Source organism: Aptenodytes patagonicus, chromosome Z (assembly GCF_965638725.1).
Source record: "Aptenodytes patagonicus chromosome Z, bAptPat1.pri.cur, whole genome shotgun sequence".
In the NCBI taxonomy this organism is placed as follows: domain Eukaryota; kingdom Metazoa; phylum Chordata; class Aves; order Sphenisciformes; family Spheniscidae; genus Aptenodytes; species Aptenodytes patagonicus.
The window spans coordinates 89,438,299-89,462,371 of record NC_134982.1 but is presented as its reverse complement, the minus strand read 5'-3'; the positions used below and the strand labels follow the sequence as shown (position 1 = coordinate 89,462,371).

The 24,073-nt window shown below is 51.8% G+C and overlaps 1 protein-coding gene across 7 annotated transcripts in view; it reads right to left on the bottom strand.

Moving 5' to 3' along the window:
- The window catches only part of PAX5 (paired box 5), a 142,005-nt gene that overhangs the window by 27,001 nt on the left and 90,931 nt on the right, over positions 1-24,073 (bottom strand). For 4 of the 7 annotated variants that reach the window (XM_076362177.1, XM_076362178.1, XM_076362180.1 and 1 more), the window contains one exon: positions 5,989-6,090. The exons of the other annotated variants lie outside the window; for them this stretch is intronic. In XM_076362177.1, coding sequence (XP_076218292.1) covers positions 5,989-6,090 — 102 coding nt within the window. The remainder of the gene's footprint in view (positions 1-5,988; positions 6,091-24,073) is intronic. 7 annotated transcript variants of the gene reach the window in all.

Below are 24,073 nucleotides of genomic sequence, written 5' to 3'. Positions count from 1 at the left end.
TGTCTTCCCCTCTGTCTCCTTGCTGATGGCCACCATCTTCCCCACACATGGGAGGACACAGACCTTCAGACATGTCTTGGGAGCAGTCCCACAGACACGAGTAGTGATTCATGGAGGGAGACCTGACCCGGTGCTGGAAACAGGCTGCTAGTGTGTGGAGCAACAGAGGACCAAGAACAGACCCCAGGCAAGCAGCGCCGCTCCCCGTCACCACGCCAGCCCCAGCCAGCAGTGCACCAGAGCCTACGGAGGAGGAGGAGCGGTGCTGGAGAGAAGGTCAAGCCTCCCAAAGGCAAGGGAAATGTGGTAATGCTGTGCTATCCATGACCAGCAGACCATCGCTCTAGCAGCTGCTCTCCCTTTCAAACACTTCACCTCAAAAAAGGCTCTGGGTCACTCACATAGGTCATGGAGTAAAATCCCTGCAAATATTGCATTTTCCAGCAACGTGCTCCCAACTAGCTGCCGCTACGGTCCTAAAGCCAAATCTGCAAATGTGAAGTAGTAAGGGGAGCAAAGAGAGCAGAAGTTGCAAGCAGAAGACAGCACCACCTTCATCAGAAGAGCCAAACAGCCCTGGGATTGCCTCCTTGGAAAGGAGTAAGAAAAGCTGGGTGGCACTAGGCTCCAGGCTGCCAGTACTAGATGGGATGGAGAAGATGCAGTTTGTTCCTGCCTGCTCTTCCCAGGACACAAAGGGAAGGCTGCTGGGAAAACACTGCTCCACATTTCTAAAGCGACAGCACATTAGTGGCACAATGACAGTGTGAACAAATAATAACAATAATATCAAATGGAAACCAGGAGATAATTTCTGCATATAGCATCTCATTAACCTGTGGGATTCTGTGCCCTGAGGTGGTACTGAGACCACGAATCTAGCAGGAATCAGTAGTGGATTAAACCTCTAAATAGATAATGAGAACATACAGAGAGCTACACTAGACAAAATGAACATTTATAAGGGATATAAACTCTCCTGCTTCAAGGCATAAGCTACTAGACGATCAGGATTAAAGAGAAGCGTCCACTTTGGGCAAGCTGCTCTGAGAGCTGTTGTGTCCCCTGCCCTAGCCGCGGGCGGGCAGGTGAGGATGGCAGGCAGGCAGTGGCTCTTCCCAGGACCCTGGGGCATCCCACGACAGATGTCACACGATGCTGTCGGTCTCGGGCCTGCTCCCAACAAGTCCAGGAGTATTCACCAACAGTCAGCAATTTTATGCCGGATCCACCTGCCTTCCCCCTTTCAGCCCCGGTCTCCTGGAGGAGAAGGTGAGCCAGGCAGCTGGGCACGGAGCACAAGCGGACAGGGGATGCTGAGCCAGGGGCCGGGAGCAGGTGCCAGCTAGGCTGCAGTGGGGTGAGACCGTGGTTACAGGTGGGAGGAGGAACGTGGAGGGCGATTTCTCCCGGTCCCTGTGTAGACATTAGGCAGTGTCTTGTGACGGGGAAGCTGCCCGTATGGCTCCCTCCGGCCTCCAAGGGGCATTCATGGCTCTGTCATTAAACAGCAGCTGGAGTCTAGAGCAGAGCTGTCCCATCTGTGGACCTGCGTGGACTGCTGGCATCACTGCTTTCCAGAGAGGGACCTGTTCTCCTGTTAACAGCTTATTGACTCCATCTCTGCTCACAGTATCAGGCAGAAGCATATGAATTCCTGATTCTGCAGCACACTTTCAGCGGTGCCATAATCAAAACATTGAATCATAGGAAGATGGGGCATTTCAGGATGGAAGGGACTTCAGGAGGTCCCTAGACCCTGCTCACAGCAGTATCAGCAGTGAGGCCAGACCAGGATGCTCAGGGCTTCATCCAGCCTGGCCTTGAAAACCCTCAAGGATGGAGACTGCACAGCCTCTCTGAGCGACTTCTTCCACCGCTGGACCCCCCTCGTGGAGGAAAAGTTTGAAGCTTTTCCTCATACCCAGTTTGCATCTTTCGTGTTTCAACTTATGCCCATTGCCTCTTTGTGTTGTGGGGGCCCAAAACCGCACTAATCCCATTGTGATTCCGTGAGCACCAAGTGAGGGGGATGATCCCCTCCCTCCAGCTCCTGGCCAGGATGCTGCTGGTCATCCTCGCTGCCAGTGCACGCTGCAGGCTGATGCTCTGCTCCCGGTCTGCCCGCATGCCCAGAGCCCCTCCAGTAGCCAGCCAGTCTTCAGCCTGTTTTGTTGCAAAGTGCTCCCTTCCCTGGTGCAGGATTATATGTTTGCCCTTGTTGGATTTCATACTCCTCCCCCAGCCTGCCTAGCTGCCTCCACGTGACAGTCCTAACCTGGAGCATACTGACGGCACTCCTCAGTCTGGCATCATCTGAAAACCTGATAAGGTGTGCTCATTCCTGTTTGTGGATGAAGATGATAACCAGGACAGACTCCTGGCCGTACCCTGAAGTGCCGTGTGTGCTACCAGCATCCATCTGGAGCATGGCATTAACCACCACCTCCAAGCTTGACCACCCAACCAGTAGTTTTCCCATCTATCTGCGAATCTGTCCACACTGCAGTATTTCACTTGTGCCCTGTGCCATCAGAGCACTGCAGTCTGCTGGCACTGCAGTGCATCTCGGAGAGCTCCTCTCTGGTCACATTTATGGCGTGACAGCCACCAAAAGGCAGGATAAGTGTGCAGGGCCTGTGACCTGCAGAGGGAACGCATTTACGGGAGCCTCGAGCGATGCCAGATCTCAGTTCATAAAGCTCTGGACTGGAATCGAAGCCACGTGTTTGCTTGTTTCGTTCCTTTAGAGAAAAGTATTTGATTAATTTATTCTCTGGGCCACAGTAGACGTTCATGAACCACATAAAAAAGGAAATTCCCTATTGATACACAAGCCCCTGTGTTTGCAGAGAAGGAAGGGAGATCTGAGAGCATGGACTAGATATTTGTGCCAGGCACGGCGGTGCAGGGGGGACAGGTTCCTGTGTGCATCCTTGCCTGTGGGAGAGGCAGGGAAGGACCTGGGGCTGGCAGGGGAAGAAGCCTCTCCTGTTCAGATGAACAGCAGGGGAGCTGGAGGAGAGATAAGCCCAGAGCAAGCAGCTGAATCCACACAGCTCCTGTTTCCAGTTTCTAGCTTGGAAATGCCAGGGAGCTGGACAGTCTCCCCTGCCCCGCAGGCGTGCTACAGACCCCCGGCAGATGCGGGACAAACACCGGCAGTGTGGCAAGGGACGGGTTTACCCACAGCAGCACAAGCGATGGCAGCAGCAACAAGCATGCAACAAAACACCGCCTATGTCTTATCATGTATACATTTCTCCCACGTCTCTAAGCACTTAACTCACACAATTACTTAATTATGAGCAGAAATTAATGGCTAACGATTAAAAATCTTATCAAGGAAGCACATTTCTAGCAGAGGCTCCAAAAACTACAACGAGGCAGCAGCAGGTCGTGAAACAAATCCCTGAGACCTGGTACAACAAACATGCGCCCTTGCTCGGGCACAGCGATTTGGCCATTTCAGAACAAGTGGGGACATGCCAACGGCACCAGACTGGATCCATCACCTGGTTCTGGGTCAGCCCCTCAGGGACTGTGGTGCTTTTCCCAGCAAAGCTCTGAAACTGTTCTTGCAAAGGACGGGAGCCAAAGAAGGATAGAGAAGGCATTTTGGATGCTAGTTAGCAAATTCTCACTTAAATGAGAAGGAGAACCTACAGGAATTGCAGCTGACCTTCACACTAGCTGGAGCAGAAGGTTGTTATTAAAGGAACCAGTGAGAGGAACCGTGCAGTTATTCAATATAATAGGTCACACAAGTCTATGTGTAGTTAAAAATAAAATCTATTACCTGGGAAAATCAGCTCAGACGACCCTACATCACCAAATGCTCACTGCATCTCCTCTGGCTGAGCGCCACCAAGCCGCACGTCCTGCAGTTTTGCCATCCCACCCTGGCAGCTGTTCCTGAACAGCTGGTAACTCCTGATGTATTGATTCCCCAGCATCCCAAAAAAGAAGGAAGAGCAAGTATTCCCCTTAGCTGGGGAAGGAACTGGGGCTCACAGTCAGATTTTCAGAGAAAGGTGCTGTGAAGGAAGGTGGTAGATTCCCACAAGGTTTCTAAAAGCCTCTAAATTGCTGTCTTCACCAGGAACGATGCATCCAATGCACCTGGGCTTTCAGATGTTCACCCTCAGCAGGAGGATGCCCCTGGAGTGAGGAGGGGCTCCTGCCATTGGTAAAAAGCAAGCCCAGAAGGGACCAGGCAGGAGAGGAGGAGACCAGTAGGGCAGGACACCTGCCCCCCGGACATGGAGGAGACCAACCGAGCTTGCTGCTCCCCACGCTTTAAGGCGTGATTACAGCTTGTGGTCGAGCTAAAGAGTTGATGCAAGTTCAAATCTTCACCTAATGTGAGCAGTCAGCTGTGCCATCGCAGTCAAGCAGGCCTGGCTGACAATGGAAGAAACGTACCGATAACGGTGTCTATATGTGTGTGTGTCCATGAGAAATGGCGTGAAACAAGAACCGAATCTCACGCTCTTTTCAAACAAGACTTGCTCTCAGGTGTTCACTTTTTATCCTCACTCCTTACAAAGTGCATCTGGTACCCTCGCAGCAGTTCTTTCAGAGAGTACATTTTATGGGTAAAAATTGGTTTCTGTACAACCTATGATCTAACTTCCATGGCTAGTTTCTAATTCTAATACACACATAAAATGGCTGATTTTTTCTTAACTCCTTAGCGATCTGGTAGAACCCAATTTGCAGAACATAATCAAAGCTGGCAACAAAGACTAACCCCAAAAGAGCCTGGACATCAAATCACTGTCACCAACCCCCACTTTCTTATTACAAGTAATTTTTTCTAAATCACCACCTGCTGGAGCCATGTGATTACACATGAAATTCCACTTTGGGTGTTTTTCCTCCGTAACTAGCTCTCTGACCTTGCTGACTCCAAAGAGCTGGCTCAAATGACCTTACGGGCTTGGAAAGCAATAGGGGAAAGAAAGAGAATCTCCAAGTTATCACCACTTTTCAAATCATATGATACTTAGGGGCCAGATTCATGACTTTTAACATACACATTTGGGCCTCAGAATACCGTTTTCCCTCATAGCCAGCATTGTCTGTCATGTGCTGGCCAAAGGCAGCAGAGCTTGGGGGCAAATCCCGGCAGTTCTTTCAAGGTGAAGTAAGTGTACTGATTTCCAGCAGTATCTGACCTCCAGTGCTTAGGCAGAGGCGAGCCCAGCTCGGTGCTCCCACCGCTGTGCACCCACCACTGCTTGCTTCCAGCACCCTGATGCCACCATCTTACCGCGGGTCGCGTGCAGATCCGCAGCCGACAGCGACAGAGGGTTGCACCAATGATGTTAATGCACCTGCAGACCCTGCTCTGCCTGCCCCAGGCGCCTGCACACCCTCCGCTCCCACTGGCCACACAGGCAAGCGCTGGCCACCGGCCAGCTCGTGCCACCTGGCATTTCTCACTGCAAGGCTCCAAAAGGGGAAGGAAATTACAGAAATACAGTGTCCTGAAGACAACTCAGCATCCCTCAGGAGTCAGCTGGATGGGCACAGTTTTGCACAGAGAAATGTGGAGGTCAGGACATGTCCATCCCCCACGGGCCAGCAACCTCACCACTGGGACACGGCGTGGAGAGACACAGTGTGTTCAGAGAAAACAGGCAGGTTAGAGCAAAGCCTGTGTCGAACGGGAAGAGCCTGGCATTGTCCAAAATGGAGTGATCCCCAGGCTCCACAGAATGGAGGCTGGGGGGTCCTTCTGCATCCCAGTGCAAATGATTTGCTTTGGCAGTCTACAGGCTGGACTACCTCCCGCGCTGGGGAGCCTGGTCTTCCTTCACTCAGGATCGCTCTACACCTCCCCTTTCCCTTCAGCGCTGTGGCCTCTGCCTCGTGCTCACTTCAGTGCAGAGCATCCACAAAGTGCCATGCTTTCCTCCTGAAATGCTGTCTTTTTTCTTTCCTTTTATTTCCACACCTCCCCCCCCCGTTTTGAAGACTCACCAGGCACCATTCCTGTCAGTGCCGGAGCAGAGTAGCTGCCCTGTCCGGCAGGGGGGACGTGCGGAGGGTATCCTGGGAGGGTTGTGCTTGCCAGCTCGCGACCTGAGGAATCAAACCAACAAATCACCACGTGAGCATCGCGACAAGCAGACACGGTTTTACATCTCCCCGAGCGCCCAGAACACAGCCATGCATTTGTCATCGCTGCTCTGTGAGGACCAGCGTGGGATTTCCAGCCTGGCAGGGAGGGGAGGCACAGTTTTGCTTTCTCTATAAGCTGCCACAAAGCTCCCACGAAGTGAGAGATGGAAAGGGGAAGAGCAGAGCTCTGCAGGGAGAGGAACGTGCCTGCCTGAACTCTGGCTGCTCGCCCCTATTCCCAAGTTCCTCCAAAGCTCAGATTTGTAAAGTCAGAAACAGCGAAATGTGAAATAACACTGATCTTAATGACACTTTCCCAGAAAACTCTCCAGAAAATCACAGTGCACAGGCTGACAGTTTGCAGAGATCTAAATACAATGCAGGACATTGTTTTTATCTCTTATTAAAGCCAGTTAAAAAAAAAAAAGAACAAGCACAAGACATTGAGACGTGAAGATAGTTTAAAATACAGTTTGCTGAGGTGTCAGAAGAAGGGTCAGATTCACAGACACAGCCTGATGTAGTGCGCTTTACCTAGGCCGCAGAAACTTGTCTTTTTATTCAACTACCCACAGGTCTTCCATGGAAATAACCCCACAGAAAGCAGGCAGTGGGGTGTCCCCCGTTTCCCTCTGCCCCTGCGCTGGGGGCTGAGGTCCCCTCTCTTCACCCTGCCTCCCCAGACACAGCTCCCAGTGCCTCCCGGGACACGTCGCTGCCCATGGGGTGAAGAGGAGAGGTGCAGACAGCGCAGCTCGCAAAGTGCTGCAGAAGTGACATCCCAACCCTGCCCAGACCCTGCCTCCCGCGTGTGGATCCCAGGATAGCCACTGTCCCTGCAGGCTGCCGCTGCCGCAGCAGGATTTTGGGGAAATTGCTGTCTGCTGTGGCCACAGGTGGCCTGCCAGGATAAAGGGATGCTCCTGTAATCCCACCAGTAAGGATCCATTCCTCACCACAGAGGGAACCCTGGAGCCTACCCATGGTCTTCTCCTGGACTCCCACGGCATCCTTGGGCAGATCACTTATCCAGGGATAAGTTGCCTTCAAAGACTGCTCAGGTGCATGGTAGCATCTACCCTGGGACACCACGGCCGGGTCTGCAGCTGTACACAGGCACTGCTATCCCCTCCTGGTGAGCATCACACGCTGCTCAGGCCACTGCTCTGCTATGGGGGTCTGCTCAATCCACCACCCCGGCAAGGGACGGTGCTGCCAGCACCTCCACCATCCTGCCAAGCGGCTCCTCCAGAGGCTGGCAGGAGCGAGGGGACCCTTAAGGCAGGGACTGGCCCCTCTGGCCAAACCGCAGGCTCAGAGGCAGCAGCACAGAGCAGGCACCGAGCTCTGAAAAGCTGAGTGTGCACTTCAGCTAAGAGAAAGGGACCCTGGGCTGCAGAGAGTCCCTGGCCCTTGCCCAAAGGATGTGCCCCAGCTCTTCTAACCTCTGCAAGGCAGGGACCACTCAGGCTCCAGCCGGCTCCAAGATGCTGTTGGCCCAAACCAGCCTGTTAGCTGGCAAAAATCACTGTGAGCGCAGGTTCCTTCATCAAAACATGGCATGTCAGATCAACAAGAAAAGTTACGAGACTTTGTGGATTTTAGCACCACTGACAAGAAGAAATGCACAGATCCTCGTGTTCAAATTGTTTTCCGTAGGCATTTGATTTTATGACAGTGTTTTTTTCAAGTCTCTAGAGCTTGGAGAGATTGAAACTAGATGTTTTCCCGTGAGCCAAAACCATTTTTTAACTTTTTTGGTTGGCAGAGATTTTGAGCCACAATCTCATTTCGAACTGATCTAAAAATAAAATTTTAAAATCTTTCTTTTTTCGCTATCATCAAAGAAATGAGACCTCATCTGATGAGACGAGAGATGGGAACGCGAGTTATTGCAAATTGCTGCTCACCACCCCTGGGTCATGGCCACGAAGCCCACTTCCCCCACCACCCCCATCAGATGAAGGGGTCCATGCCGAAAGACTCCAGCAGCTCCTGGCACGTGGGCATCACTGCAATGATCTCTCAGCACATGCCCCACTTTCCTCGGCGCTCTGCATCCACAAATCGGGATGCGCGCCGTTCCTCTCAGGTCCTTCCTACAGAATATTTATGGTGCATCCACATCCTGAAAGAATTTAAGGTTCAAAACAATTGATTAATTTGCTCTCCAGTTCTAGGGAGAAGCCAGATCCCTCATGGAAGGGCATCATGAATTCTAATTATTCAATGCAGGCAGAAAATGGCTCTTTTAGATTAAAATGTTCTCCCCTCATCACTGCCCTGCTTCCTTCTCACCCACACAAAATTAAACTCTGATTATGTCATCTCTACAGCCTGGGGAAGGCAGAAGTATCTGTGATCTACTTAAATTTGGTCGCAGAAGCAAAGTTCACTCCCAGTGCTGGCAGGGAGCACCAGCCCTTGACTAAGGGCTGTCCCTAATGCAGAAAAGCATCTCTCACAGCCTGAGCTCTGTGCTGGTACCACCATCCAGGAGTCCTCCGGTGACCCAAGAAGGGCCAACACCGTGCTTCCCTTCCTCGGTGATGTAGTGTCACCACGGAACAGCTCAACACCCCGTCTCCCAAAGGTGCCCAGGTCTGTGGGCCAACAGGCAAGTTTATCCTCCTGTCCTGTCCCACACTGACCGCTCCCTTGTCCTCACCTTCCAATAGTTATTAAAGAAACACCATTGCCCTACCATTTTTTTCAATATATTGAAATATTACAACATTTTTCACTTTCTCCAAAGCCACTGTCACACCCAGCGTGGTTAGGGTCATTGTCAAGGGCACTGAGCAAAGTAGCCACCACTGGAGACACCAAGAAAAGTAGCTTCTCAGCTCCTCTGTAAGTCAAGACAACATCACTCACGGTCTGTTCTACAGGTCTGGTCTGGTTTCCATCGCATCCCATTTCCAAATTAAAAGTTCTGGCATCTGCCAACAAATGTTTACAGGAGGGTCACTGCTGCCAGGCCTCAGGCAGGGGCTGGGAGGTGGCCAAGAGGGGGCTGGCAAAAACCAAGGGCACAGCAGCAAGTACTGCAACCCCACCTCGTCCTCTCAATTGCATCTGATGTGCTTCCCCCCTCCAAAAAAAGGGGTGGAGCATCCCTGTCCTCCATGAGATTTTCCTCCAATATTGGCAAGTTTCAATTGCACTGAAATAATTTATTTCAGACAAACATTAGTAACCCTGGCACAAAGAGAGGATAAGAAGCAGCTTCCACCCCAGGATGTTCCTACCCTACATGAGCAAAGGAGCCAAGAGGAAACGAACATCTGCATTTTAGCAGTGAGCCACAGAGACATAGACACCAATGTCCTTCAAGACACTCTTATTCCTAAGTAGCTTTGGTCTGGGCTTTTTTAAGGGTATTTTAGATGCCTAAAGTTGGAGATGGGGCACGTGTGGCTGTGGGCAGAAATGCCTCCCTCCCTGCCTTGCTGGGCTGGTGTCGTGCAGGACAGAGCAGCTCAGCTGCCAACTCCAGCCTACGGCAAAGCATGACCAGAGCAGAGCCTAGCAGGATTTTCCAAGAAGAACTTCTGCCAACACTATGAGGCCACTGCCTAAAGCTTCAGGTACCCAAATACCTTGCTAAGTCTTGCCTGGAGTGACCTCCCCGTGGTCAGGCTGGTAGACCCAGCAGCGCTGGTACCTTCAGCGGTATCTGCTGGCCTGCAGCCGGCATGCCCCTGTGACAGTGGGAGCACATGGCAGCTCTTGTGCCCCTTCAGCCTGGAGGAGGTGGTGGGGTGAAGGAGAAGGCAGGGTCTCCTCCTCTTCTCCTTCACCCCGCCGCCTCCCTCAGGCCACCTCGCTGACCTCGTCCACATTGCTGGAGAGCATCTCCAAAGGGTCCACCAGCAAGGCAGCTTGGACCCATCGCTTATCCAGCAACCAAAGGAGAAATGTCTTAGGGGAGAGGGTCTAGACAACCTGTGCGAGAGGGGTTGCATTCAAAACACACAGGATACACCGTGCTTGTGTTACTGAAGGCAGAATAGGTCCATGTTCTTCGAGCGTGATGTGGTGAGACTGGCAATGTCCTTCTCAGGATGGGAAGCACATCCTTTCCTCTGTCACAGCCGGGTCCCAATCAAGCTCTGTCTTCTCCGTAGGTGACCTTGCCACAGACGCTTCCCACCACACCAGAGGAGTGAAGCTCCATCCCTTCACCTTCAGCAGCACCTGGGATACCCTAGACCCAGGCTGCCAAGGCCAGCAGGTGAGGCTTTGGAGCCTTCAGCTGGAGTCAACATATTCTGGAGACTGAGGAGAAGATTCCAGCAGCCAGGTGTGATGCTGAGGAGCTGGGCTGTCACCGCATAAGCATAGCGTGGTGCTGGTGCTACATGGTACACCACTTTCTTGCAGCATCCTATTTCTACAAGCCAGAGAGCAAAGTGCCACCATCCACCAGGACTGCAACTAAGCCAGAGACTGGTTTGAAGTAGGTTGATGGAGATAGGATAAAAGTAGTAATAACACCAGAACTGGTGTTTGTACAAAAAATGTGAGTACGGGATTACCTGTGCTCCACAACCTTTGCCACAGCATCACACAGATACAGGCAAATAACCCCTCTTCGAAAAGCAAAGATGCAGACCAGAAGAGACCTGAGGTCAAGATGACTGGAGAAGCCGCCATCCTGGAGATGGAGGTGAGGAGCTCGTTTTCAGTTTTAAATACTGCTACAGACAAGCTGATTTCCCTCTCCAACTCTCAGCCTTTCCACCTCTCCAATGGAGAAAAAAGTTCACTGCTTCTTCAGTGAGCTGCTGTGAGTCTGACGGATTAGAAGTGCTGCAGCATGCTGAGCAACGTGACATTTCAAACACTTTTCCCACCCAGGTGTGCTACAACAAGGACAGACTGGCCAAGCAGCCCCTCAGGCAGGCAGGTAGCAGCACGTGGTTATAGCATTGCCTTGTGATGGTGTGGAGCCGCGCAGGAGGGCATGGCACAGGCACGGGCACGGGCACGTGCACCACACTTCCCTGCGGGAGCTCACAACCAGCCACACTGCGGGGCCAGGGCTCCCCCGGGGGTCCAAGCAGCCGAAGCACTCTGCACTACAGTTCCTCTGCAGGTGCTGAAATACAGAATCACATACTGCAAGGTTTGTGACACCCAGTTCTCCCACTGCGAGAAAAGCACTCAGCCTGGAGTCCCAGCTCCTTGCAAAGCCCCAACAAGCCTGTGTGCAGCCACCACCACTCTTACGGAGCTGCCCGTGCTGCTGGGATCACGCACTCCTTTGGGGCCTCCCAGTGCAGGACCAGCACAGCAGAGCTCCCGCATCTGCTGCACACCGAAGTTCACGTGTGTGGCGGGTTTGTCTGCAAATAGGCCCCAGGCTGAGGGAGTACATCCAACTGAAAACACCCGATACCATGCTAGCTAGACCCGTCTGGGGAGGGGCTGGGACTGGGGACCGTGTAGCTGCACAGCAAAGGCACCCCACGGGATGGGGAGCACCAGCACCCCGGCTGGTGTTGGGGGGAGCGGAGCAAATGCCCCTGTTACAGACACCCCTGTACACACACAGCCATCGCAAGCTCACTACAGGGATTAAAAGTTGCACATCATTTTCAGTCTTAGGCATATCCCTGCCAGAATTCATCCCGCGTTACTCCAAAAACCAGAATATGATGATGTCAAATAATAACAGTATCAATTGGCACTGTGGGACCAGAAGGCGCAGCCACGTGTCAAAGTGCTTGGCTCTGCACACAGAAGATAGCAATAAATGTCCGTCCCTCCATTCACCAGGAGCTGGCAGTATGCTCGCACTGAAAGCAAATTATCATTTCTCAAAAAAGGTGCAAGTAAGTAATCTTCGTCCATAAAAGAAATTATTCTGCAGCCAGCTGCAGGAGAGGTCAGCAACACCCCTTTGAGCAGACGTGGCAACTCAGTGAGTGCCCCTGCTCCAGCACAAGCTGCCCGAGGCTGGCTGGGAGAAAGAGCAGTGTGCGGCAGCAGAGGATTCTCCTGTCTCCAAAACATGGTGAAAAAAAAGAGGGGGCAGTTTAGAAGCATTCTTCAGTTCACCTACCTTTTTAAAAAAAAAATCAAAAGGCGGCAAAGAGCGTTTCCAAGTGTGTCTTTGTATACTACTGTGTGTAAACGTGAATCCAATTAACTTCAAATTTAACTACTAATGAAATTATCTCATTTTGCTATCAGCTCAGCTCTCATCCGTGGCAGTAATTAACCACTGGGGGTTGTCACTCCCAGACACATGACACAAGGACTTCCCCAAGCTCAGGTGCTTCAAACCCTTGCAGAATTCATTACCCTGACAGTGTGAAAACCCTTCACTTTCAATACCACAGGGCGCCAACATGGTTTTTTGCCTTTATCTAACTGATTGCCAGTAACAGTATGAACAAAATGAACCCACTGGAGAGGTAATTAATTACTGCAAAGGATGCATTAGAAAATGCAGGGGGTTCAGGTGGTGGGGAGGGGGCTTACAGAGCCCCTTTGCTGCTGCTTCAGAACCATCCTCCATAATAGCAGGGCCGGTGATTTTCCTCTCCAAGACGCACAGCGGGCTGCACCGAGCGTGCGCAGAAGCCTTCACCCACCGCTCCATGCTTATAGCAGACGTGAAATTGCCATCAGCTCAGGAGTACGGTCAATGATTAGGCAGTGCATTGGGTTAATGGGGTAATCCCACCTCTCCAGAGACAAAGGTTCAACACCAACAGGTCACCAGTGTTGGAAAAGCCAGCCTGGTGGTGCCGCCAAATCCCCACGTGAGCTCACTCTCATCACAGGCGACACTGCAAGGTGTTAGTTGGTCTGAAACGGCCACCCAAGGTAGCATGCACCCCATGTCACACCCAGCACCGGCGTGCTGCACCAGCAGAGACCAGCATCTCCCCAGGGTCCATCTCACACGCTCAGACTCTTTCCACCCCTGCCCAAAGCAGGGCCTCCCCGAGACCTGTCCACCTGCACAGAGCAGAGCCCCCCCGGCTCCATGCAGAGGCTGCTGCCTCACCTGACTCTTCGTGTTTTTCCAGAAAACAATTTTTAAAAATGCAGGTTTATGCTAAGCAAAGTGGAGATGAAGAGATGCCGCCACACTGGCACACTGTGACCTGCCCACGGGATCGTGCGAGGAGCTGGGCAGGCGCTTCCAGAACTGTCCCATTCGGTCTGCAGGTCTGCAGCCCCTCGCCCGGCAGCCCCCGCACGCAAGGAATCCCAATGCTGGCTGTAGCAGGGATGCTGTGCAACGACTACAGCAGCGCACCAGCAGAATGGGCAAACCCATTCCAAAAGGCAGCCAAGTTGGATGGATCGGACATCAGCTATGCTCCTGCCAAAATGACCTCACACAGCCTCCATGATCCCGCAGCATGATGGGAGAAGGACAGCACCTGCCCCTGAGGTCCGGTTCCTGGCCCTGGCACATGGCACTGCCTTCATCAAGTGCCCGCAAACGTAGGTAGCAGAGGAAGGGACCTGCACTGCTGCTGCTTTGCCGCCAGGACCCCCAGAGACTGTCCCACTGCCCCCAGGAGCCAGCACGCATCGCTCTTTCTATCGGTGGGCTTTGGCAGCCCCCCCTGCTGCACCAGGCACCAGCTACCCCAGAAGTGAGGGAGTGGTGCCTTACAGCCAGGGACGCATTCGCTTAACACTGGAGAAAATGAAAAACAAGTAATTGGCAGAGATGGTGTTTTGGGAGCCACTTCATCTTTGGAAACAACCCCAAATTTCCAGCCTGTTACCAGAACTGACTTTTATTTTGAAAAATCCAGCTCCTGCTAAGAACAGCTCTTCCTTTGCCCAGTGAAGATTTTGATAATGCTAACCCTGTTGTTTCAATCATTATCCCAAAGAAAACTTTTTGGCCAAACGCACAACCCCATTAGCAGAAAAAGGACCTGACAAGCTCCATCACCCAGCTCCTGCTCTCCCCACCACCTGGGTACACGTGTCGCACCCAGGGTTTGCCCAGGGTAGCAGTATGGGGCAGTGGAGCACCCCAAACCAGATGAGCATGTCTTAAAAAATTTATCTAGTTTTATCACATACGAAACACTGCTTCCCGCTTGGCACAACAGCAGCGCAGCACCTCTGCTGTTACCACCTCGGGCCCAGAGCTGCTGCACACATGCCTCGGCATTGGGTCCAGCCCGAACGCAGCTCGGACTTTGCATCCCTCCGATGCCTGTGGGATCACATCTTACCCCGTTATGCCGGTAAAGGAGACACCGCTGGCACAGGACCCCGACACACTGAAACACCGCTGTTAATGAATAACTTTCCTCCTGTGCTCATCTAGCTTTATTTGTGGACATCAAACCTAGTGCAGCATGCTTACTGCGATGAGTTACCTCTCCTGCACCTAATTAGAGGCAGATAAAACAGTGGTAACACACAGATCACCTGTAATGATTTTGCTGACTCGATTATTCTTCTGACAATTAGCTCTGGCTGCCAAAGCCTCACAGGAATGTCAAAGTCTACTTCCTACAAAGCAGGTAATGTCACAGGTGTGACCATGAAATCAATAATGAGGCATAGCTCTTGCAGAGGGCATCCAGGTCAGATGGAACAGCCCTTAAATTAAACATTGATAAGCAGAACACAATTATCCATCATGTTTAAGTGCCTGCGTGAAATTAGCAGCCAGGGAATGGGAGCAGTGGGGGAAAGATTAGTGGAGGAGGTATTGAAATGCACAATGTCCACCGTGACTAGGGCTGCAAGGGCTTGCGACAGCGGCACCGTAATCTGCTATCAAAGCCATAAAATTCAGATTAAGCACACTGCGCTGAAACAGGGGTTGCAGATGTGGGTCTATTTTTCTCCTCACCTGCAAGGCAGCGGCAGATATCTGAAGGACTCCAGAGCTGCCCTTCGTAGCATGTGTCTTTCCTACTCTTCCCATTGACACAACTACGCTTTTAAAAAAGAGGTAGGTCAGGGAAAAGAAAAAGGAAGGAAGAACAGTACATTCTGGTAAAGCAAAAGTGTAGTGGTTAAGTACAGACAAACACTCCAGTCTGTATTCTCTGCAATTTCTAAGCAAGAGTCCTGGAGCTGCAGAGTGCTTTGCCCTTGGCCTCTTTTCTTCTGGACAATCTCTTTTGGCTGCTGCTGCATAAAACTCCTGTCCCTTCTTCCTTGCAGCCATGGAGCTCTTGCACCCTACGAACAACCCAACAGTCCAGCTTTTCACGTACTTTTTAGGGTTGCTAGTATGAGAAGGCTTTGTCTGCAGACTTGAGCTGAGCTGCACCCTGTCATCCACCTTGATCTTCAAAGCCTACCTGGGTCTCCTTCCCCTCCCATAACACAGGCAAAGTTTGAAGTCCCCAGTTTGACCCCTCATTTAATGCACACACACACATGAAGTACTGGAGGGGACATCTGTGTGGAGACTAGGAAAAGATACCCTAGCTGGATGTCTCTGCAAGAACCCACCCCTACCCTAATTCTTGTCTGGCCAACAATTAGCCATGTACTAAAAGCATCAGCATAATTTAACCTCTCCCTGGCTCCCGGTAAATGAAACCTTCATGCCTTGCAAGTTTTCTCTTCGTCCAGCTCAGTGCAGGGCTAGCAGGCATGCCGGTGGTCTGTGTGCAGCAAGGCATGGTGTGGTCAGGTCTCAGGCTCTCAGCTACACGTGCGGAGGGACGTGGGGAAGTGTGGCAGACAGGGTCCCACCTGTGGGATAAGGTCCCACCACACTCCAGGTACACAACACCACCAAATCCAGAGACTACAACTCTCCACTGCTGGCGCTTCATCTATCAAGAGGGCACTGAGGGGAACGGAGGTAAGACGGAGGTGAGCACAAGAAGGATGAGACCTTGTGGGAGGACATGTGGTGGTCTGGAGGCATTTTATCAACACATCCATTAAATCCCTTCTGCAGGGTCCTTCCCCTCCTACAACTGCCTGGAGAACAGCAGAGGAGCAGCAGGGCACAAGCAGCACAGGGTCATCATGCTCCAGCCGGAGCAGCACCCCACAGGAGACGGTCCTCTGGGGAAGGCTGCAGTCTGCCTAGCACAGCCTGCAAGTCCCACACGGGCGCTCGTCCCTGCACGGTTCCTGCATGCTTAAAACCTGTGAACACCTCTGTTACTGAGCATTGCAGTCATCCCCAAAGGAGGGGACAAATAGGCAGCCACTGGGAAATCCCGTCCACAGCCAGGGTTGCCCTGCTGCTGGCAGTGACACACCCAGCGTTTGCTCAAGCACGGTGATGCATGGGAAAAGTGTGTTCTGATGATGTATCAGTGCAGAAAAAGGGGGCTCAGCAGCACTGGCAAGCACACGGCTTCCTTAGGTCACCAAGCTGTGCCACAGCAGGTGCGCCACCCGCGCGGCGCGACTGACACAGAAGCTGAGTGCTGCACAAAATGGGGTCCTGGCTAGGGTGTCTCACCCATCCCTGCCACTGCTGCTCTGCTCCATCAGTAGAGTGTGTTGCTTGCTGTTGCAGCCCATCGCTGAACACCGCTGCGGGCTCTAGCCAGCGCTTCCAGTTCTCTTGATTCAACGTCGGCAATGTCAGCTCATTAAATAAAATTAGGGGAAGAAAAAAGATGAGGAAAGCAAAGCAAGTGTGGACAGGCAGACAAGCTGGGAAAAACTTGAACTGTGGAAACCTGGAGTTTATGCAAGCAGAGAGGCTGTTCATTTGGGCATTTTAACTCCAAAAGCTTCTGGGAAGAACTTTGAAGATGTTAGAACACTGGATTTTCCTTTTAAAAAAAAATTTTAAAATCTCATTTTCAAGTTTGGAATGACTTCGCTATGTAAAATGTAAGCTACTGAGGACAGACACAAAAAGTGATCCAAAATCAAAACAAGAGGTGCACACTGCTCTGGGCTGCCTTTACTTTCTTACTACTTCCAGTTGTTAAACTTTCTTCAGATCTGGGGTATTTTTTAACTAGGAAGTAGACCTGAAAAATGTAAAAATCCTGAATATTTTCAGAGGGCAGGAAAACCCATTTCCCCCCAGTCTTAGTTTTGAGTACGGCTCAGCATACGCCAGCAGCTGTGGGGTGCACAGGGCTCTGCCACAGCCAAGGGAGGTTGGACCCTGTGTGTGCTCAGCCCAAGATGGGGACCCCAAAAAGGGCTACAGGGGCACAAAGACCGACAGCCTGAGCTCAGCTGAGCCCCCACTGGCTCCTGGTCCAAGGCTCGGTCCCTCCACCAGTGTGGAGAAGCATCTTCCCGGACCCCAGGTTTCAGGAGCAGGGAAAGGTGGCTCGTCCTGGCCCCGACAGGAAAAATGAGATCTCAAAGACAAGACCACCGTGTGCTTAACACTGAAATTGATGGAGATATTTAAACAAGTTTCGGGTCTGGTCATACCTTCTCTTTATATGGAGATAAAGTGTAAAGGTGAGAACTGGCATTCCTCTGTCCCAGGTGACAGCGAAGAGGGGACAGAGACTTTGCTGAAAACAGCCTGAAATGGGCGCGTCTCCTTGTTTGCATTTCCACGGCTCATAATGCAAGATGGGAAGAGGCAACATTGCAGACAATTAGTGTGTGGGAATTGATGAAGTAGCATGAGGGAAGTCAAGCCAGCTTCCATGGCCTCTGGAAGAAAAACCGACTGGGAAAACGCAGCCTGGAAACATGGATGCACAAAGGTGCACCTGTACATGGGACAGAGACATGCACAGGCTTCTCCTCCAGCTCTGGTCATACCACTGGTGCCAATTATACCGATCTGCAGTTTTCACTGTTTCAGAAGGGATTCGCTGCACATCAAGTGCTCTCTCAGCAATCTGTGTTAGTTTGGAAATGACATCCAGTGTTGCCTTCAAAGGCAAAAACCCCCATGTGTCTACTTATCTGAGAGACCAGTTAGCCTCCTCCTGTCAAACAGACATGTTAAAAGGGGAGAGAAAATAAATCTCACATAAAAATAATGGGTATACCACCATGGCAGATCTTAGTCTAGAAAATACTATTTTTCAGACAAGTGCAGTTCATCGTGCAGTGTATTTTACAAGCAGCAATGAAATGAAACTTTAAAATAGAAATAATAAAACCAACTTCAAATAGTTCAGAACTTAAATAAATGCAAAAGAAACCAAAACCAAAAGTAAAAAAAAAAAATCCCCAAACAAAACACCTCTTCCTGCTAAAATGCAGAAAGTGCCAGTCTGGCTGTTTTTCTGCTGCTGTGTAACATGCTTCTGCATTTCATATCCCCTCGCATCTCAGTTCTGAACGGCCCTTACACACCTCACAACCACTGCCAAATTAAAGATAGGTTTCTTTCATCCCATTATTTCTAAAATGTACTCCAGCCAGCACGCTACATGCAATGAATGAAAGAACTGGGAGAATTAAACCACGCAATGAAACAGCTTTCTGACGAATAAAGCTATGGAAATTTTAGGCTCCATTTACTTCTCAATCTAATTTTGCCCTCCAATGCACATTATGTCTGAAATGGGATCTCATGTGGTTTGATCAGTGCTCTTAACGCATGCAGAAGCAACATATTCCCTTTATTGTTGTTTCCTTTCTGCAGCACAGCAATACTTCTAATAAGAGCAGCACAGCAGGCTCTGTGAGACTGTCTCTACAGTAATCACTGTGCTGCTGGACAGCTGCAAGATGACCGAGAGGATCGGCAGCTTGAAAAGTTTGTGGTCTGAGGGATCCCTGTTCCTGTAAATGCACTACAAAAATCGCGAGAGCGACTGAGTTATCACAAGATGTTTAAATAAAATATTTTTTCCTTTTGTTTCTTTTCCAGGGTTCGAATTTTTGCATACACCCAAAAGCTATTTTCTAGCCTCTCTTTGCAACCAAGAGGACTAGAAAGCTAATATCAGTTTGTGAAGAATTACAAATTCCTCTCACTGTAACAGGACTCCAGGCACTGGAGCTACAAGAAAAAAAAGCTAGGAGCTACAGGTTGAAAACAAGAGCACTGGTAGCATTTTACTGTGGAGCCATGGATGCTCCTGAAAACTAATGGATATGTATGAGGAGAGGTGGCTGGCCTCCAACTTCTCCCTCTGCAAGAAATGAAAATCCAGCACTTTTTCAACCCCACATGTTCAGCCTGTTTAGCAAATATTTAGCAGCTAACAAAAGGGACACGCATCTCAAAGCCAGCCCTGAGGAGGATGGGTGGTCCCGCATACTCCCTGTTCTCCAACTCACTCCTCGGGTCCAAAGCCTTTGCTCAGGCCAGGAGCTGCCCTGAGGACGGAGGAGCTTCTCACAAGGGAGAGCATCCTTCATTAGGGCTAAGACCTGCAAGATTTACTCTGGAGACCCGGCCAAAAGACCCTGCTGTCCATAGGCAGTTCAGACATAGCAGCGCACGGGTGCACTGGCATACAGGCAGCTCCCTCGTCCGTACCAGGCAGTGCAGCCAGCAGCCACTTCCAGAACCTTCCCCAGCACCGCGGCAGTGCTTGAGGAAAGGTGCGGTGATGGCCCCTCCACCAGCCTCCGCCACCACGGCTGCTCCCTGAAGAGCGTCCGAGGACGGCAGTGGCCACTGCTGCCTGCTGCTGCCTGGTACCGCTCCCACCAGGAGCGGCACTGCCGCTACCTGGGGGACACCAGGCTGTGACATGAGCTTGCCAGCCACCTGCCCAAAAAGGCCCTGCTGGTACAGGCGTCGGTCTGGAGCATCTCCAGTGGCGGGCAAGGAGCAGCGGGCAGGGCAGCCCACCTCCTCCTCCCAGCCTGGCAGCTCAGGGGATGCTTGCCCCAGGTCCGGGGGCTGCGCGTGGGGGCCTCTACAGGGTCCCAGAAGTCAGGCAAGCCTGTGCTAGCGGGCTGCCGAGCCCCAGCTCTCTGCCATGACCCACTAGGCTGGGGTGGTGTTGGTGGGGAAGGGGCTTCGTGCCCCCCAGCCGGGCGTGGGAGAGCAGCGGGGCAGTCTGGCAGCAGCCTGGAGGGACTCAGCCACGCAACCGGGTGGAAGAGGAGGATGTGGGTTTCCAGTTGCCTTGCAAAGAACAGCAGTGACATCCAGAGGGCTTTTGGGAGCAGTGAGAGCAGGAGGAGAAGCCCAGGAGCCATGCAAACCTGCCTTGGTGCGAATCCTGCTGGCCCCAAGCCGGACCCTTGAAACCCTTCACCAACGCCCACCCCAAAGACTGACAATGTGCTGGTGGGTCGCATCGCCACTCAGGGCCACGGTGTGTCCAGCCTTGCTAAGGGCGCGCTATAGCTGGGAGCACCCGACGGCGGTGGGGAACCGGGGGCTGCCAAAGCTCAGCGAGACGCCAGATGACCCAGGCCTTCACCATTCCACCTGCTCCTGTGCAGACAGACACCTCCCAGTGCAGGGGAGCGCTGCGAGCACCGACACGGGCAGGCACGACCCTTGCAGCCCACCGGCACATTCAGGAATAGGAAGAGGGGAGTATATTGGCAATCAGTTATTCAGCTTGCTAGATAAGCACAGAGGGAAAAAAAACCCAACAGCTTGCACTGGTCTGTTTTGCAGAGATGTTAAACCCATGCTGAAATCTTCCATCTCACAACAATCAATATTTATGATCTGCATCTGGAATTAATCTGAAATGGAGACATTTCCAATCTAAGGATCATTGCTAATGTCATCAGCAGTTTTCTATTCCTCACAGGAAAAATATTTACACCCTAGATTTTAACATCTTAATTAGGACTCAACAAAGTCCAGATCAACAACCCAAGTGTGGTTTTTCTGATATTTCAATAACACTATTTTTATTCTGGAGTAAGATGAAAAGCTGAAATCAGGCATTTTACCTGGATTCTGTAATGGAAAAAGTGAAGCTGTGGAAATGTTGACATACTTGGGTTTTGGTATTTTTCCATCAAAATATTTTTAATTGTCAAGATTGAAATATTTTATTCTCTTTAGTTGAAAGAACCTGAAACACCTCGTTTGAAATCACTTTAAGACAAAATTGCATTTTTCATCTGCCCTGTGAAGCAGCAGGACCAAGTTCATATTTCCAAGCCCTATCTCCTTCCTAGCTGCCTGGTGGGTAGATGGCATCTCCCGTAATGTAGCCAGATGTGTAGCTCAAATGATGCACCAGGTAGTTCACAAAATAATAAACATATGGATTACTTTATGGAAAGTGTCCTCCAGTGAGTTCAGACTAGAGGACAGAACAAGATGTGGAACTGTGACTCCCACATAGCATGAAACACAGGAAAAGCCGGGCCCAGAGAGTTGTGGTGAATGGAGTTACATCCAGTTGGCGGCCGGTCACGAGCGGTGTTCCCCAGGGCTCAGTACTGGGGCCGGTCTTGTTTAATATCTTTATCAATGATCTAGACGAGGGGATCGAGTGCACCCTCAGTCAGTTTGCAGACGACACCAAGTTGGGCAGGAGTGTTGATCTGCTCGAGGGTAGGAAGGCTCTGCAGAGGGACCTGGACAGGCTAGATCAATGGGCCGAGGCCAACTGTATGAGGTTCAACAAGGCCAAGTGCCGAGTCCTGCACTTTGGCCACAACAACCCCATGCAGCGCTACAGGCTTGGGGAAGAGTGGCTGGAAAGCTGCCTGTCGGAAAAGGACCTGGGGGTGCTGGTCGACAGCCGGCTGAACATGAGCCAGCAGTGTGCCCAGGCGGCCAAGAAGGCCAATGGCATCCTGGCCTGTATCAGAAATAGTGTGGCCAGCAGGAGTAGGGAAGTGATCGTGCCCCTGTACTCGGCCCTGGTGAGGCCGCACCTCGAATACTGTGTTCAGTTTTGGGCCCCTCACTACAAGAAGGACGTCGAGGTGTTAGAGCGTGTCCAGAGAAGGGCAACGAGGCTGGTGAGGGGTCTGGAGAACAAGGCTGATGAGGAGCAGCTGAGGGAACTGGGGTTGTTTAGCCTGGAGAAGAGAAGGCTGAGGGGAGACCTCATCACTCTCTACAACCACCTGAAAGGAGGTTGTAGCGAGGTGGGGGTCGGTCTCTTCTCCCAAGTAACAAGCGATAGGATGAGAGGAAATGGCCTCAAGTTGTGCCAGGGGAGGCTTAGATTGGATGTAAGGAAAAATTTCTTTACTGAAAGAGTGGCCAAACATTGGAGCAGGCTGCCCAGGGAAGTGGTGGAGTCCCCATCCCTGGAGGTATTTAAAAGACGAGTAGATGAGGCACTTAGGGCCATGGTTTAGTGGGTGGTGGTGTTGGGTTGACGGTTGGACTCGACGATCTTAGAGGTCTTTTCCAACCTCAATGATTCTATGATTCTATGATTCTACTGTGCTGAACATACTTCATCTCTGCCCAGGAAAGTATTGGGTTGACCAAAAATGCTCCAATGTGATTTTTCTGTAAAAAAAACTGGCCTAGCTGTGGGACCGCGCAGCCCCTCCACTGCCCTTCCCCTTCTCTGCAGTGCGGCTCGTGCCTCACCCCCAGTGCATGCAGAGCCCAACGGGTGGATGTTAAATGGCAACGTGGCTCTGGCGGCATTTCGTGGTTTTGTGTGTTTGCACCTTCCCTGACACGACAAGATCCAACACCGAATGCGGCTTCCCCGCGCCCCAGCAGGAACCACCTCAGCCGTGTCTTCTGGCCAAAGTGGGTGGCCGCCCTCTCCCTGCCACCGACAGATGCCATTTGTGCTGATGTCAGTTAGTCTGGGGTTCATGGCTGGACCCGGCTGCCGAGTGAGCAATGCAGGCAGCGCGCCGGCCCTGCCTGCGCTCAGCCTGTGCTTTGCCACCAGCTAGTCGCCTCTCCCTGACACCTGGGGAAGGAAAAGCTTTGCCAGCTGACAGCAGCATCAGCCATAAGAGGCAGCACCACATTGCTCCCGCCTGCAAAAACTACAGGTGCCCTGCCTCGTTACACCAGGGTCCCTAAAATGCAGTTAAAAAATGCAGTTAGGATATTTAGACATTAAGTAACACATCTTTTTGAGGGCTTTTCCACGTTAAAAGCAGCTGACGGCATTTTGCTCCCAAGCCACGGTGGAAGATTCTCCTTCTGCCACATTGAAGCAGGACAAGAGCAGCCCCACCAGCGCGGCGCCAGGACCAGGGGATGCTGCAGTGGTGCCCAGGGCTGGGCTGTAGGGCATCTCCACCCGTCCCGAGAGCCAGGGACCCGCACAGCCTGCCCGGGTCTGGGTGAGATGCTCAGAGCTTGCCCAGCCCTCAGCCGTCACCCTCCATGTGGAAGCTCCCAGTTCAAACTTCCCCCTGCCTGCTCCCCTCCAAGGAGCACAGCTGAGGACAGTGAGCAGGGAGACAAAAGGGGAGCAGGAGAGTGGCCAGAGGAGGTCCCCAGCCCACAGTGCCCGTCATGGCGTCAGGATTTATAACTGTATTAAATGGCATGACAGTCGGCCACGATAAATCAGCTCCCCTTCTTCCCAAATCACAGACAATAAAAGCTTTGGCAGTGAAAGTCATTCATCATCATAAAGACTTGAGACGTTCCAGCCATCAATTTCACTCACATCCTTAATACACTGGAGAGGAGTGGTGGAGTTTTAGGGGGGAAAAAAGAGAGGGAGAGAAGAAAGGGAAAAATAATTAAAAGAAAACATGAAGAAAGATTGGACAAGAATAATTACAAAGGTCAGAGAAAAGAGTCCCTTCAGGACAGCACTTCTGATGACGGGGGCAGAGCTGCCCTGCTCTCCATGGGGCACGTGTGATGCTGAGCAAAGCTGTGGGGCATCCCTACCACCCCAAGGGGTCCACGGGGGAGGAGAGGCTGGGACCGTGTCCTGGAGGGGTGGCCAAATGCTACGTTGCCTCCCCACCCCTATCCAGCCCTGCATCCCTGCACGGTGGGTCCCGGCTGCCTATGACACCTTTGTGCTGCTGAGGTGCCAGATCCAGAGTCGGGCCAGAGGAAGGGTGGTGAGCACGGGGTGCTAATGCTGCACTGGAACACCTTCTCCACAGCAATGACGGTGCCCTCCCCACCACGAGGGCTGCAGGTTCATTGTGC